General features: G+C 43.0%; 1 protein-coding gene and 1 non-coding gene across 2 annotated transcripts in view; one reads left to right on the top strand and one right to left on the bottom strand.

The window, feature by feature from the left end:
- CUL4A (cullin 4A) overlaps window positions 1-17,281 on the bottom strand; it is a 69,503-nt gene extending 52,222 nt beyond the window's left edge. Inside the window, exons 1-2 of the mRNA XM_008143915.3 lie at window positions 16,666-17,281; window positions 15,548-15,663 (exon numbers count right to left, since the gene is read on the bottom strand). Coding sequence (XP_008142137.1) covers window positions 15,548-15,663; window positions 16,666-16,819 — 270 coding nt within the window. The 5' untranslated portion in view covers window positions 16,820-17,281. The remainder of the gene's footprint in view (window positions 1-15,547; window positions 15,664-16,665) is intronic.
- LOC114232415 (U6 spliceosomal RNA) lies at window positions 8,612-8,717 on the top strand. The gene has a single exon (XR_003618467.1). It is a non-coding gene; the product is annotated as a U6 spliceosomal RNA (small nuclear RNA).
- Window positions 17,282-17,336: the final 55 nt, after the last annotated feature.

Below are 17,336 nucleotides of genomic sequence, written 5' to 3'. Positions count from 1 at the left end.
AAAAGAAGGCCCAAGGCTCGGCAGCAGTAGCCTGCCGTGCTTCACAGCTGGGCCTCATCTGGGCACTTCCAAACCCCAAAGAGGAGGAATCTGCAGACCTCGCTGTAGCTCCTGCTGGGTGGCCTTAGGCAGTGGCTGACTTTGCACCTCCTTGGAGATCCAAGAGCCAGTGTACCCAGTGGTCAGTGTGAGACCATACCAGATTACAACTCTTCAGATCCATAAGCGACATACTCAAGGGGCAGACTCAGTGAGCACCAAAGCCCCACTGAAGCAAGTCCTGCCCCATAAGGGTGTTTCCAGCACAGCAGTTCTTCCATTGTAGACACAGCTGGTCCTCACAGCCAATTGGCCTGGAGGTCAATTCCTCCCAGTGATACCAACAGCAATCAAGGCTTAACTACAACAAGACAGTGCACACAGCCCACAAAGGGGTGCACCAAGAGTGTCCACCTCAGGTGATTGGGGAGGCTGAGCCACTGGGCCCTATAGGTCACCTACCACAGAAGGCCAGTCTATCAACACAGGGAAGCAGCCAAAATGTGGAGACAAAGAAACATGTCACAAATGAAAGAAATGGAGGAAAGCAAACTACTGGATATAGACTTCAAAACCACGGTTATAAGGTTACTCAAGAATCTTCTAGAAACCTCTGAGGAACTTAGTGAGACCTTCAAGGATCTTAGTGAGAATACCAAAGAAATGGAAAAGGACCAGTCAGAAATTAAGCATACACTGACTGAAATAAAGAATAATATACAGAGATTCAACAGCAGACTAGAGCAGTGGTTGGCAAACCGCGGCTCGTGAGCCACATGCGGCTCTTTGGCCCCTTGAGTGTGGCTCTTCCACAAAATACCATGTGTGGGCACGCACGTACAGTGCGACTGAAACTTTGTGGCCCATGTGCAGAAGTCGGTTTTCGGCCTGGGCGAGTCTATTTTGAAGAAGTGGCGTTAGAACACTCAAGGGGCCAAAGAGCCACATGTGGTTTGCGAGCCGCGGTTTGCTGACCACTGGATTAGAGGATCCCAAGAATCAAGTCAAAGATTTGAAATACAAAGAAGCAAAAAACACCCAACCAGAAGAGCAAGAAGAAAAAAGAATACAAAAATATAAAGATAGTGTAAGGAGCCTCTGAGACAACTTCAAATGTACCAACATCCGAATTATGGGGGTGCCAGAAGAAGAGAGAGTGCAAGATAATGAAAACCTATTTGAAGAAATAATGACAGAAAACTTCCCCTACCTGGTGAAAAGAAATAGACTTACAAGTCCAAGAAGTGCAGAGAACCCCAAACAAGAGGAATCCAAAGAGGACCACACCAGGACACATCATAATTAAAATGCCAAGGGCAAAAGACTAAGAGAGAATATTAAAAGCAGCAAGAGAAAAACAGTTAGTTACCTACAAGGGAGTACCCATATGACTGTCAGCTGATTTCTCAACAGAAACTATGCAGGCCAGAAGAAAGTGGCAAGAAATATTCAAAATGAGGAATAGCAAGAACCTACAACCAAGATTACTCTACCCAGCAAAGCTATCATTTAGAATTAAAGGTCAGATAAAGAGCTTCACAGACAAGAAAAAGCTAAAGGAGTTCACCACCACCAAACCAGTATTATATGAAATGCTGATGGGTATTCTTTAAGAGGAAGAAGAAGAAGAAAAAGGTAAAGATAAAAATTATGAACAACAAAGTGACAACAAATACATAGCAATCAACAAGTGAATCTAAAAATCAAGTGAATAAAAAATCTGATGAACAGAATAAACTGGTGAATATAATAGAATCAGGGGCATAGAAAGGGAGTGGACTGACAATTCTCAGGGGGAAAGGGAGTGTGGGGGGTGTGGGAAGATTTTGGACAAAAATCTTACACCTATGGACGAGAAAAGTGTGTGTGGGGGTAAAGGTAAGGGTATGGGGTAGGGTGGGAACTGGGTGGAGGGGAGTGATGGGGGAAAAGAAGAGGAACATCTGTAATAATCTGAACAATAAAGATTTATTAAAAAAATATTACTCAGCAATTAAAATATTTAAATCTTGCAAAAAAATAATAAAAAATATAGGGGGGATACAGACTAGAAACACTTTAGAATCTGAATTTAATAGCCAAGGGAAAAAAGGTAATTTAAAATTTTAAAGATATTCATTATAGCAATACTTATAGTATTAATAATCACAATACTTAACATCAAAACTGCTACATATTAACCTAAATTAAGGAAATACAGTAATTATTACCATATAAAACACATGCATATTTACAAGGGTCAAAAGAGAATGTGGGCCCTGTGAGGTGTGGCTCAGTTGGTTGGGTGCTGACCAGTGCACTGAAAGGTTGCCAGTTTGATTCCAGTCAGGACACATGCCTGGTTGTGGGCTTGATCCCCACTAGGGGTTGTGCAGGAGGCAGCCAATCAATGTTCAGTTCTCACATGGATGGCTCTCTCTCTCTTAACCCCTCTCCCTAAAAATCAATCAAAAATCTTTTTAAAAAGTGTGGAATGATGACAATAATTTAAAAATTATAAATTCTAGAAAGTTTATAAGCATAATAACAATAAAAACACAACTTTTCCCCTACATTTTATCTTACTACAGAAATAAGGGATTTCTATTTACATTTTGTTTTTATATCTTTCATATCTTTTCTCAAAGTCTTCAATTCCATCACCTGTAGTCATGTCTTTATATTTTCACTTAAAAAAACCTAGGATAATCCTCCCATGGTTAAAGCTGGTTTAGGGCATATTACCACTAGTAAAACAATGCTACAGAAGCAATTTGCAGCAAGCTAGCCTAAATTTGTCCATGAATTTCCCTGCCTGGAATAGATTTTACAACAAGGGCTACAACAAAGACAAAGAAGGACTCAGAAATTTCACTTCTAGGTGCTTATGTGAAGAAAATAAAACACTAACTCAAAAAAATATGTGCACCCCTATGTTCATTGCAGCATTATTTATAATAGCTATGATGTGCAAGCAACCTAGGTCCACTGATAAATAGATGAAGAGGAAGTGAGAACCCTGGCCAGTGTGGGTCAGTGATTAGAGCACTGGACCGAGCACCAAAAGTCGTGGGCTCACTTCCTGGTCAAGGGCACCTACCTGGGTTGCAGGTTCAATCCCAAACCCCCGCTGGGGCACGTGCAGGAGGCTACCAATCGATGTGTCTCTCCTATATCAATGGTTCTCTTTCTCCCCTCACTCCCTCTTTAAAAATCAATGGAAATGAGATACACACACACACACACACACACACACACACACACACACACACACAGGAACATTATTCAACCTTGGAAAAAGAATGAAATCTTGCCATTTGTGACAACATGGCTGGATCTAGAGGGTATTATGCTAGGTGAAATAAGTCAAAGAAAGACAAATATTGTATCATTTCACTTATATATGGAATCTAAAGAGAATAAACAAATGAAGAAACAAAATAGGCTCATAGATACAGAGAACAAACTGATAGCTCCTGTGGGTGGTGGGGAATGGGCAAAAAGGTAAAGGGGATTAAGAGGTACAAACGTATAAGTCACAGGGATGTAAAGCACAGCATAGGGAATACAGTCAATAATCTATACTAATAAAAGGGTAATATGCTTATTAGAACAGACATCTTCTGGACAACCTTGTGGACAAAGCCACAGTGGCGGGGGCCAAGGCAGAGGCGGTTAGGGGTGATCAGGCCAGCAGGTGAGGGGAATTAGGGGGTGATCAGGCCGGCAGGCAGAGACAGTTAGGGGTGATCAGGCCAGGAGGCAAAGGCAGTTAGGGGCGATCTGGCAGGCAGGGGAGCAGTAAGGGGCATCAGGCCAGCAGGCAGACATGGTTAGGGACGATCAGGCAGGCAGGTGAGCAGTTAGGAGCCAGCGGTCCCAGATTGCAAGAGGGATGTCCGAGGGGTCCCGGATTGGAGAGGGTGCAGGCCGGGCTGAGGGCCCCCAACCCCCATGCAGGAATTTCGTGCACTAGGCCTCTAGTCTTATATAATTAAGAGGCAATATGCAAATCGACCATCACTCCAACACACAAGATTGCCACCCCCATGTGGACACAAGATGGCCACCACAAGATGGCCTGCAGGGGAGGGCAGTTGGGAGGGACCAGGCCTGCAAGGGAGGGCAGTTGGGGGCGATCAGGCCTGCAGGGGAGGGCAGATGGAAGGGACCAGGCCTGCAAGGGAGGGCAGTTGGGGGCAACCAGGCCAGCAGGGGAGGGCAGTTAGGAGCGACCAGGCTGGCAAAGGAGGGCAGTTTGAGGGGACCAGGCCTGAAGGGGAGGGCAATTAGGGGCAATCGGGCCGGCAGGGGAGGGCAGTTGGGAGGGACCAGGCTGTCAAGGGAGCGCAGTTAGGGGTGACCAGGCCAGCAGGGGAGGGCAGTTAGGAGCGACCAGGTTGGCAGGGGAGGGCAGTTAGGGGTGACCAGGCCTGCAAGGGAGGGCAGTTGGGGGAAATCAGGCCTGCAGGGGAGGGCAGTTGGGGGGGACCAGGCCTGAAGGGGAGGGCAATTAGGGGCAATTGGGCCGGCAGGGGAGGGCAGTTGGGAGGGACCAGGCTGTCAAGGGAGGGCAGTTAGGGGTGACCAGGCCAGCAGGGGAGGGCAGTAAGGGGTGACCAGGTTGGCAGGGAAGGGCAGTTGGGAGGGACCAGGCCTGCAAGGGAGGGCAGTTGGGGGCAATCAGGCCTGCAGGGGAGGGTAGTTGGGGGGAACCAGGCCGGCAAGGGAGGGCAGTTGGGGGGAACCAGGCCTGCAGGGGAGGGCAATTAGGGGTAATTGAGCCGGCAGGGGAGGGCAGTTAACGGTTACCAGGTTGGCAAGGGAGGGTAGTTAGGGGTGACCAGGCCGGCAGGGGAGGACAGTTAGGGGCAACCAGGCGGGCAAGGGAGGGCAGTTAGGGGTGACCAGGCCTGTAGGGAAGGGTAGTTGGGAGGGACCAGGCCTGCAAGGGAGGGCAGTTGGGGGCAATCAGGCCTGCAGGGGAGGGTAATTGGGGGGAACCAGTCCTGCAGGGGAGGGCAATTAGGGGTAATTGAGCCGGCAGGGGAGGGCAGTTAACGGTTACCAGGCTGGCAAGGGAGGGTAGTTAGGGGTGACCAGGCTGTCAGGGGAGGGCAGTTAGGGGCAACCAGGCTGGCAAGAGAGGGTAGTTAGGGGTGACCAGGCCGGCAAGGGACGGCAGTTAGGGGCAACCAGGCTGGCAAGGGAGGGCAGTTAGGGGTGACCAGGCCGGCAAGGGACGGCAGTTAGGGGCAACCAGGCTGGCAAGGGAGGGCAGTTAGGGGTGACCAGGCCTGTAGGGAAGGGCAGTTGGGGGCAACAGGGCCAGCAGGGGAGGGCAGTTAGGGGCAACCAGACTGGCAAGGGAGGGCAGTTAGGGGTTACCGGGCCTGAAGGGGAGGGCAGTTGGGGGTGACCAGGCCTGCTGGGGAGGACAGTTAGGGGTGATAAGGCCAGCAGGGGAGGGCAGTTAGGGGCAATCAGGCCAGCAGGAGAGCAGTCAGGTGTCGATCAGGCTGGCAGGGGAGTGGTTAGGGGGTGATCAGGCTGGCAGGCAGAAGCGGTTAGGGGCAATCAGGCAGGCGAGCAGTTGGGAGCCAGCAGTCCTGGATTGTGAGAGAGATGTCCAACTGCCCGTTTAGTGGGGTCGGGCCTAAACGGGCAGTTGGACATCCCTCGAGGGATCCCAGATTGGAGAGGGGTGCAGGCTGGGCTGAGGGGACCCCCTCCCACCGCCGTGCACGAATTTCATGCACCAGGCCTCTAGTCTCACAATAATTTTGTATAGTGACACATGACTATGAGACTTATTGAGGTGATCACTTTGTAAGGTATATAAATATCAAATCACTATGTTGTATACCCAAAATCAAAATAATATTGTATGTCAACTATACTTCAATTAAAAAGAACTTTATGTTCCAGAATTAAATGTTTTAAAAAAAGGACAAGGAAAACAACTATCTTATCTTTAATCACTACAAGAAGATGTAATGTATGTGGGAGGGGTAGGGGGAAGGTATACATTTGAACAGGATGTATGAGCCAAAAGAAAGACTATTAGAACAAGAATATCTTAGCATCTAGTTAAGGTCAGATTCAGTATTCTATACTCTGGGAAAAGTCATGTAAATTATCTACACATAATTTTCTACCTGCTTGCAATTACATTCTTATTTGAATCTTACATAAATATTGTGAATTTTGGTTAAAAGTTTATACTATATTATAAGTCTTTTTCCGAGTATATTAACTTAGCACTAATGAAGCCTTTCATAATTTTATAAATCTCATTACACTTTTTACTTATGAAATAACAATGATAGGTTTAAGAGATATACTACTTCTATATTAATTAATTTCTCTCTTATTTGGATTTGACTCTCAATAACAAGATATACACTAAAAAACAAACAAAAAACTCAGGATAACCTCATGACAAAGGCTGTTGCTACAGTAGTTAATCATTAGAGAATTCCACAATCATAACTACTACAAAATAGGTTTTTAACTATTATACACAATGAAAATCTATTTGCTTTGTAAAAATTAGGATAAGCTTAGTGGTACATGTTCTTCACAGAACATCTTATTAGATCCATTTTCTGAATGCTCTAATTCCTGTATCAGGAGTCAATGTCCTCTAAACAATCTTTTCCCAATTGTGACACGTTGTCATTGTTGAATTTTAAAACCAACTCTTTCTTGGCACATACTATTTAACATGAAGCACCTGAGATTTATTTTGTTTTAAAATTGAGAATCTGGAGACCTTGTAAAACAACTAGCCGAACCCTGAGGTGACCCAGGTTTGCTGTGGGTGCCGTCATTTCTCCATGTCTTTTGCTGAGTCACCGCTAGTGTCTTCATGTTACAGGCACCTCATTACCTTAGAGGACAGAGGGCAGCCCTGCTCTCTCCCCACACTGGCAGGGATTGTGGCAAACTTTTCTGTAGTTACAAGGAGCAGCACAACCTAGGAATCCCCCCTTCCCAAAACAAGTTTTGGAGATTTAGTCATGTTCTGAGGTTTAGATGCTTTCTCTAGGAGTATAGAGTACTGAATCTGACCTGTATTGTGTGCTTCATATTTGGGTGCTGTTGCTGTTCTCATTTTTAAGAGCCATCGCAGAGAAAATGAATTTAATCCAGTAACTGGAGGTAGGGAAGCAGTAGCACTTGGGTTCTACTTGTATTAGGATAAAGATGTTTTTCTTTTATCCACTTAGCCAAGTGGGAAAACGGTGCTTGTCTGAATTTTCACATCACAGCTGCTCTCTAATCAGGTCTGTCATGCCACTGCACCCGAGTTCTTCAGATGGTTGATTGTATTAGGACAGACCACTGTATTACAGCAAAACAGACAAGCACATCAATATCAACTGCTTATCTATTTGTAGTGTCAAACCCTAACTCCCAAGTGCACTCATTACTGCTAAAACAAAATTCCCCTCAAGTGTGGAATACCAAAACAGGAAATTAAAGTGAGCTTTGGGGTAAAAAGAACTATGAAATTAGGGTGTACCAATTCTGGAAGATTGTTTTATGTCAAAATTTTTAGGGCTATCAAGTTGAGACAAGAGAGAAAAAGGAGTGAAACATATCACAGGTAAGGAGTGAGAAATCATAAAGAGAAAAAGCAGATAAGTACTAAGAGTTATTTATGTAGAGCCAGGGGAAAAATTAAAAACAACACTTGCCCCTGGGAAAACCACACCCCTGGTCGTTTATCATAACGAAAGATATACTGGCTGGGGCACAAGGCAAAACTCGAACTCTTCATTTCACAGTTAAGAGGCCAGCACAGTGTTCTTAGTGATGTGAGTAGTTCAGAACTGAACAATTTCCTCCACAGCAATGGTTCCTTGTTAAGCAATAAAAGGTTGTGGACCCTACTCAAAAGCAGGCCTATTAAGTTACCAGCTTGCCACACAAGGAGAAGGTGTTAAAGGGCTCTACCCCTCCAGCTTCCTACCTCTAAGAAATGAGTTAACAATGTAAAAACTAAATTAGGACTAAAATCTGAGTGAGGGGATAAATTTTGAGAGGGAAGTTTCATAGAATGAGAGCTTTGAGGAAAACCAGGGACAGTCTATTGGCTGTATTTTCCAACACTGACTGCACAGTAGATTCTCAGTTCCAAATGTTAAAAGTAAATTACCTAATACAAATGACTAATTTTTTTCAGTGGTCAAAGATGTTGAATTATGAATTCCTTTCTATTAGGCCTTATATATTGAGTCGAATGTTTTCTGCTCTGTTTCCCTGGCATCCTCCAGATTCAATGATTTTACTTATGTATTGGATTGATTTTTCAACCTGTTACTTTCTCAAATTGTCCATCAAATAAAGTGTCTATTTGTCAACCATTTTCTAGCTGGGGCTTTTCATTTTTTCTAATCAATTTTAGCAATCCTATTAATACATTGAATACCTATCTCTACTTCATTATCCTTCATTAACTCATCAACAGGTAGGAGGATTTCGTAGAGATATTATCCTGTGACTCAAGATTAATAGCATGGCTTTTCCATAACTGCCAGTCCTCTGTAATAGGTTTGTTTTTGTGCATCCAAACTAGTCTGAAATGGTGCTCGCTTCGGCAGCACATATACTAAAAATTGGAACGATAGAGAAGATTAGCATGGCCCCTGCGCAAGGATGACACGCAAATTCATGAAGCGTTCCATATTAAAACAAACAAAACTAGTCTGAAATCAACATGTATCCTTCGTCTGAAACCCTTCTTAAAAATGTAATCTTCAGTTTTCTGTTGTCTTATTAAGCCGACAAGTAGGGCTAAAACATACAGACAGCCCTGGCTGGTTTGGCTCAGTGGATAGAGCATTGGCGTGCAGACGGAAGGGTCCTGGGTTCAATTCCAGTCAAGGGCACATGCCCGGGTTGTGGGCTCGATCCCCAGTAGGGGGCGTGCAGGAGGCAGCTGATCAATGATTCACTCTCATCATTGATGTTTCTATCTCTCTCTCCCTCTCCCTTCCTCTCTGAAATCAATAAAAAAAAAACAAACATACATAAGACACACAAATGTACTTTCTTCAGCAAGTAGTGATTACAAATTTAAACTTAAGTCTTCCACGACAGACAAGGTCTCCACATTCAAAGTATTCTCCTCCTCATATTATAGGAGGAAAATTACTATGGGTGTTGTATGCATTTAAAACTTTTTCATCATCATACTTTGAATCTCCTTTTTTTACCAGACAATAAAATAAAAAACAAACAATAGGCAGGCTCAATAGACACACAATAATTATTTCTCCTTCTAGGAAGGTCTCTTAAAGTGTCTGTATGAGGTAGAGGATGCCCTGACAGGCAGATAGATAAGAGACTTTGACAGGGAGATACTAGACCTCACTTTGAGGAAACTGTTCAACATCAAAACATACGAGGTTCTGCATCAAATCATACTGAAAACTTCCTTAAAAAACAAAAATGAGACTTTGGTGAGAATTGTTACTTTCACATAAGAGTCTTTGACAAAATATATACCACACCAACTCAGCAAAAACTTAAGACTTTATTTTGAAACACCAGGGCAGATGCACTGTCTACTTTATCAGAGATCAGAATGTGAGTGGTCAATAATTTCACAATGACGTCACTTACTATTTCTAACCCATTTGTTTCCATAAGATCTGAGCAGCTCACTGTAGAAATGGTACTTCTCTGTGAGTGATCAGGAGCCTGCCTATGCACATGCCTCTCCATAAGGTGATCAACAGATCCCCACATGGGCCCTCCTGAGATATTCCCTGGAATGTGTGATGCCATTTTGGGGTAAATATCCTCAGTCCTGAGGATCACAAGTCACACACATGGACACTCATGGCATCTGGAAACACTACTTATGATACTATCTATGGTGACTATTATGAGACATATCACTGGGTAAAAGTCCCTCTACTAGGAAAGTGAAACCAGACAAATCTCCAGGAAAGGAGGAATAATAAGCCCTAGCTCTAAGATATAATATTTTATTAAATTAAAAACCTATGAGAGTTTAGGCACTGGTGAGACTCTTACTTCTGGTAAAGATGAAGTAAAGAAACTAGACTAGCCCGGTCAGTGTGGTTCAGTGGTTGAACACTGACCTATGAACTAGGTCAAGGTTTGATTCCAGGTCAGGGCACATACCCAAGTTGGGGGCTCGATCCCCAGCAGGGGGTGTGTAGGAGGCAGCGGATCAATGATTCTTATCATTGATGTTTCTATCTCTCCCCCTCCTTTTCTCTGTGAAATCAAGAAAAAAAAATTTTTTTTTTTAAAAAGAAACCAGACTAACCCTTCTGCCTGAAATAACCAACCAACCAACCAACCAACCAACCAACCAACCAACCAAAAAACCCCCCACCAACACACAAAATATACGAAACAGCATTTTTCAAAGCCGTGCATGTTGGGCTATGAAAGACAGTGAACTCTCGAAGACAGGAAACAAACCCCAACTGCTCTCTGGCGTCCTGCATCTAGAGTTTTCCAGGCTGCAGTACAGGTGCCCTGAGCTGAGGATGGAGTCACCAAGATGAAGCCCAGAAGGGAGATATGCAGCCAGAGTGGCGCTTGGATATGTGCAAAGAGACCTCAAGGGTCCCCTTAAGAGTATTCAGCAGAGCACTGACCAGCACAGACGTGTGAGGAAAATAGCTGAGGCCAGGGAAAGAACCACCAAAAAAGTTTAGACAATAGTGTCTGGTGTGCACACAGGGCCTGAAATGGCACCTTCCCATTAGCCAGATTAGAAAACCACAGGACACTGGGTATATTCAGGAAGGTTTTGCCTCAGTAGTAGGGGCAGTTAGCCCAGACAAAATACTGCTCTAGTCTTACCTAACAAATCTTAAAAGCAGGACTTTAAAAGATCAAACATTTTCCAATAATTTAGCTATGTTTGGAACAAAACTCGAAAACATTTATAGGAATACAAAAATACCACACAAGTCAAAATTCACAATGTCAGATACCCAATCATAGATGATCAGACATGCAAAGAAGGAAAATACAACCCTTATAGGGGAGAAATTCAACCCGTCAAAAGCAACCAGAATTGACAGAGATAATAGAATTGCAGGCCAGAACTATAAAACAGATATTATAATTATATTCCATATGTTCAAAAGTTGGGTAGAGACAGAAAAGATACAATAATGATTCAAATTGAACACCTAAAGAGGAAAACAACTCATGAGTTGAAAATTACACCAAATGGTATTAATAGCAGATTAGACACTGCAGAAGCATAATGAACTTGAAGAAATTGATAACTTGAGTACTTCTATTATCTACTGAAGAAATTTGTAGTTTAAAATCTTTCAACAAAGAAAGCCAAGATGGCTTCACTGGGAAATTCTCTCAAATATTTAAGGAAGAAATAACTCCAGTTCTATAAAATTCTAGAAAATGAAAAGGAAGGACCATTTCCAACTCATTTATGAGGCCAGCATTACTCTGATATCAAAACCAAAGACATTCTAATAGAAAACAACACACCAATATCCTTTGCTAACACAGATGCAAAAATTAACAAAATGTTAGCAAACTGAATCCAACAATACATGAAAATGATAATACCTTGTGACCAAGTAGGATTTATCCCAGGAACACAAGGTTGGTTTAACATTTGAAAAGTCAATAATGTATATGAGCATAACCAATGGACACAGACAGTAGGGGGACGAGGGCATGTGCTGGGGGGGTGGGAGCGGCCAGGGAGAAGTCAATGGGGGAAAAAGGAGACTCATGTAATACTTTAAACAATAAAGATTTAAATTAAAAAAAAATCAATAATGTAATAAATTGAATAAAAACCCACACAAAACAAAAATTATCTGAACATCTCAATAGTCACAGAATTTGTCAATCTCCAACATGTATTTCTGATAAAAATTCTCAGCAAACTAGGAAGAGAAAGGAACTTCTTCAACCTAATAATGGCTATTTTAAAAAACCCACAGTTAACATACTCACTGATGAAAGACTGAACACTTTCCTCTTAAGATCAGGAACAAGACAGGGATGTCTGCTTTTTCCAATTCTCTTAACCATACTAGAGGTTCTAAATGGTGCCATGAGGCAAGAAAAGGAAATAAAAGGCATGCAGATTAGGAAGAAGTAAAACTATCTCTACTTACAGATGATATGATTGTCTATGTAAAAAACCTAATGGGCCCTGACCGGTTTGGCTCAGTGGATAGAGCGTCCACCTGCGCACTGAAGGGTCCTGGGTTCGATTCCGGTCAAGGGCATGTACCTCGGTTGCGGGCACATCCCCAGTGGGGAGTGTGCAGGAGGCAGCTGAACTGATGTTTCTCCCTCATCGATGTTTCTAACTCTCTGTCCCTCTCCCTTCCTCTCTGTGGAAAACCAATAAAATATATATTAAACAAGAAAAAAAAAAACCTAATGGGATCTACAAAAAATTACTAGATATAAGTAAGGTTAGCAAGATAGCAGTATACAAGATCAATATATAAAAATCATATGTATTTCTACATACTAGCAAGAACCAGAAATTGAAATCATGCCACCATTTATAACACATTAAATACATAAAATAAGGAATCAATTTCACATAAGATATACAAGACCTGTACACTGCAACTAGAAAACATTACTGAAATTAAGGAAGACCTAAATAGAGAGCTGTCCCTTGTGACCAATTGGCAGACTCTGCACAGTCAAGACATCAGAATCAATTCTTCCCATACATATCAATAAATCGACATATCCCCAATCAAAATTCTAGTAGGCTTTATGGTAGAAATGGATGAACATATTCAAAATTCATATGGAAATACAAGAGACCTGGAATAACCAAAACAATTTTAAAAAAGGATAAATTTGGAGGGCCAAGCTCCTAATTTCGAGACTCGTTATACCCAAGCATATATGGACAATGATTTTAAAAAATATATATTTTATTGATTTTTTACAGAGAGGAAGGGAGAGGGATAGAGAATTAGAAACATCAATGGGAGAGAAACATTGATCAGCTGCCTCCTGCACACCTCCTACTAGGGATGTGCCCGCAACCAAGGTACATGCCCTTGACCAGAATCGAACCTGGGACCTTTCAGTCTGCAGGCTGACGCTCTATCCACTAAGCCAAACCAGTGAGACTGGACAATGATTTTTGACAAAGGAGCAAAGGCAGTTCAATGAGGGAAAGGAAAGACTCTTCAATAGCAAGGGTGGGGAACTTTTTTTCTGCCAAGGGCCATTTGGATCTTTGAAACACATCATTCTCCGGCCATACAAAATTATCAACTTAAAAATTAGCTTGCTATATTTGGTCAAATATTTAATTAACTTACCCCTAATGCCTTGAGAGGGCCAGACCAAATGATTTTGTGGGCCTTATATGGCCCTCGGGATGGACGTTCCCCACCCCTGAACAGGGAAGACATTTAATTTAGATTTATACCTCACAACACATACAAAAATTCACCCAAAACAAATTATAGACCTAAATGTAAAATCTAAATCCCTAAAATGTATAGAAGGAAATACAAGATAAAATCTTTATGATCTTAGATTAGGCAAAGTTTCTAAGATAGATACTAAAAGCACAATCCATAAAAGACCAAATCAATACATAGACTTCTTCAAAATTTAAAACTTGTTTTCTGAAAGACATAATTGAGAAAATCAAAGGAAAACTTGTGTGTGGAAGGAGCAGAGGAAGGGTAGTGAATGGTAAAGGGGGTCAAATATATGGTGACAGAAGGATATTTGACTTTGAGTGGTAAACACACAATGCAATATACAGATGTATTATAGACTTGTACAAAAAAAAAAAAAAAAAAGACAAGCTGCAGACTGGGAGAAAATACTATTTGCAAGGCAAATATCTAGTATAGGACTTGTACCAAGAATACATAATAAACTCAAACAGAATATATAACAAACTCATACAAAATAAGCAACCCCGTAATATATCAGCAAAAGATTTGAACAAAAACTTTATTTAAAGAAGGTATATAGGATGGGAATGGGCACCTAAAAAGATATTTAGTATCATTAGGGAAATACAAATTTAAATCACAATGAAATTCTACTACATACCCACTGGAATAGCTAAAATGGAAAAGACAGACAATACCAACAATTGGCAAGGATGTGGAACAACTTGAACTTTCATACACTGCTGATAAATATGCAAAATGGTGTAGTAGCCATTTTGAAAAATAGGAAATGTCTTATAAAGTTAAATATACCCTTTCCACATTACTCTGAGAACCTACTTATAGATATTTACCTAAGGGGAATGAGAATATATGTTCACACAACAACTTATTCATTAATGTTCACAACAGCTTTATTCATGATAACCAAAAATTGGAAACCCAAATGAGCATTAGCTGGTGAATGGGTAATCTTTGTGGTATCCCTACCACGCAGCAACAAAGAAACAATTTACTGCCACAGTATCCATGAAGCTCATAGCATTATCCTAAGTGAAAGAAGCCAGGTATCAAAATTTATGGTTCCATTTAGATGAGATTCTAGAAATGCCAAAATATACTGACAGAAAGCAAATCATTGATTGCCAAGAATTGGAAATCAGGGGAGAGGACTGAATGCAAAGGGGCCTCAGGAAACTTTTTGGAGGGATGGAAATAGTCTATCTTGTGATTGTGGTGGTGGTAATACATTGTATATATTTGTTAACACTCATTGAAGTACATAGTATATGGAAGTATACATTAAAAAAGTTAACTAAAACCTATAATAATCTCACACAAACTTTTAAAATTCATGCCTCTTAGTAGGAACTGTGCTATAATATTGCTACCCAAAATGTAGATATTAGACTACTTAACAAATGTTATTCTTTAAAAACAAGATACAGTATCAGAAAAACCAGCCTACTTGTAAATATCCAAATAGTAAAATTACTTTTGACCATTTTTCTTATGTTAGAAATGGAACAGCATTACTTTAAAATATAACAAAATTTGCATGTTTTAATATCAGCAAGTAATCACAAAACAATGAAGTAGGAGAAAAATCTATTAACAAGTGAAGCTATAATAAGTCTTCTATATAACATAATAAAATTATAACATTAATTTGCTGCATATTTGGAAAACATACAGTCACATGGCTCTTAAAAACACATCACTCTCCTGTAATGGAATATCTTTAAATATCTTTCTAGGAGCTTAAGCCTGAAAATAAAATAAAAGTCTCACAATCACCAAAAAATTCGAACACTCATTGATTCTGGACATGCTGTCATAGGATTTCTACTGTTCTTGTTGGAGGTAAATATTGCATTTCTATTATTTCCTTCACTGTTGACTCAGAAACAATACCGGGACCACGCAATCCAAATCTGTATCACATTTCACTGGAGGTGGATAACTGTGTTTGTTTAGACAACTATAAAAACCAGGTAAGTGAAAGGATGCTGGCATCATCATGGTTTACAGGTCTCCTCATCTAAGAAAATCCCATGAGGACTCTAACAGGCTCAACTTTGTTGTCATTGGTGGAGCCTTACCTGGTAGAGCTCTTCCAGGTTGTATCTGATGGAGGTACTACCTTGAATGGCTTTCACTGCCTCATGAAGCTTCTGCCAGGTGTCCTGAGTGTAGTTATCAGGCAATTTAGGTCTGTCTGTAAATCCAGATAGGCAGTGGTGAATGAAATCCTTGCTAACAGTCATACATCTTTCAAAAAATGGTCTACAAAAAAGTACTTTAAGAAACACAGAAATTAGCTCTTTTCTCATACAAAGTATTGTATTTATAAGTTTGTTACTTTACAGACGATGCAACCATAGTACATTCGTTTTGCTAAATACACTTCATATTAAAACTTCGGATAAATACACAGAAAACACAAGGTGGGCAAAGTAGGTTTCCAGTTGTGCGTATGCAAAAACAGTTTATTCTTGTATTACTAATTATTAATTATTGTATTTATTTGTATTGTATTATTTACTTGTGATCCTACTTTTGCCCATCCCTGTATACAAGTCTTCCTTTTACTTAAGTTGACTTTATAAATGTATAAACGTGTAATAGTTAAAACTCTATACAACACGTAAAGTTGTTTTAAAGTATTCAAAGTTGGAAAGTGAAGACTAGGCTTATAATTACGCTATCTGCACCGAAGATGCTTACTTTGATAGAAACAGTGCTAGAGCCGGTGGAAAGTGGAGGAAGTAATAAGAATTACATCACGAAGAGCTTCAGTGGCTGCTACTTATTCTCGCTCGGCCATGCGAATCGAGAGAGCTGAATATTTGGCCTCATTTATTCCAATTGGAAAGCTGCTACCAGTCAGCTCGGCCCACAGCCCTCACCGCAGGTCCAGCCGGCAGTTGGAGAGGCCCAGGCCCGCGCCCTCGCCGGGAGGACCCGGGACCCCCACCCACGCCGAGGGCCCCGGACCGGACCCAAAGACTTCCGAACAGCTGGGGGAGCCCAGCGAAAACACTCCCTCCCCCCGTCGCCGCCACGGGCGCCTAAGGCCACTTGGCCCAACGCCTCCAGCTCCCGGAGCCGCCCCCCGCCCCTCCATCCCGGCCCCCAGAATTCCTCTCCGTGGCCGCCACCCCCCAACTCCCTCCCGACCCACAAGGTTCCCCCTCCTTAGGCCGCTCCGGGTACCCACCTCGGAAATTCTTGATCACAAGTTTCTTGGAGCCGCCGCCGCCCCCTGGCTTGGAGGAGACGGCGGCCGCGGCGAGGGACGCTGGCTTGGTGAGGCCATTGGTGTGCCCCACGAGCGCCGAGAAGTTGCCCTTCCTGGGGGTCTCGTCGGCCATGGCTGCGGCCGGGAAGCAGTGGGCGCCCCGCCCCGTCCGGCCGCCTTCTCCGCCTCCTCCCCGAGCCGCGCGGCAGGGCCTCCCTCCTCCGCTCCCTTCAGCAACTCCCGGCCTCGTCAGCGCCGCCCCGGCCCGGCCCAACCGCCGCACGGCCTCCGCCAGGCCCGGCCCCGCTCCGCTCCCGCCCTGGCCGCGACCTGGCCACCGACCCTAGGCTCGCGAGCGCGGCCAGTCCGTGTCCGCCGGGGTCCGTGTGGAACTTGCAACAGTCAGGGGGGCAGCGGAGCAAAAGCCCTATCAGGCCCGGGGTACCGGCGCGCCCTGGGCTGGCCGGAGCACCCAGGGGGCGCGGACCAGGCGTCCTCGTCGAGGGGTAGCTGGGGGACTTGCAGCAGAGAGAACCCCAGCCTTCCTCAGCCCGGGCACATCGCCACACCGGTCCCGGGCTCGCGCTCCCACGAACACTTCCTCCGGAACCAACATGCGGGGAAAGTTGGGTCTGGGGAGCAGGGCTGGG

Source organism: Eptesicus fuscus, chromosome 8, assembly GCF_027574615.1.
Source record: "Eptesicus fuscus isolate TK198812 chromosome 8, DD_ASM_mEF_20220401, whole genome shotgun sequence".
In the NCBI taxonomy this organism is placed as follows: Eukaryota; Metazoa; Chordata; class Mammalia; order Chiroptera; family Vespertilionidae; genus Eptesicus; species Eptesicus fuscus.
Note: the sequence above shows the minus strand (reverse complement) of the source record. Positions and strands in the feature narration are given on the sequence as shown.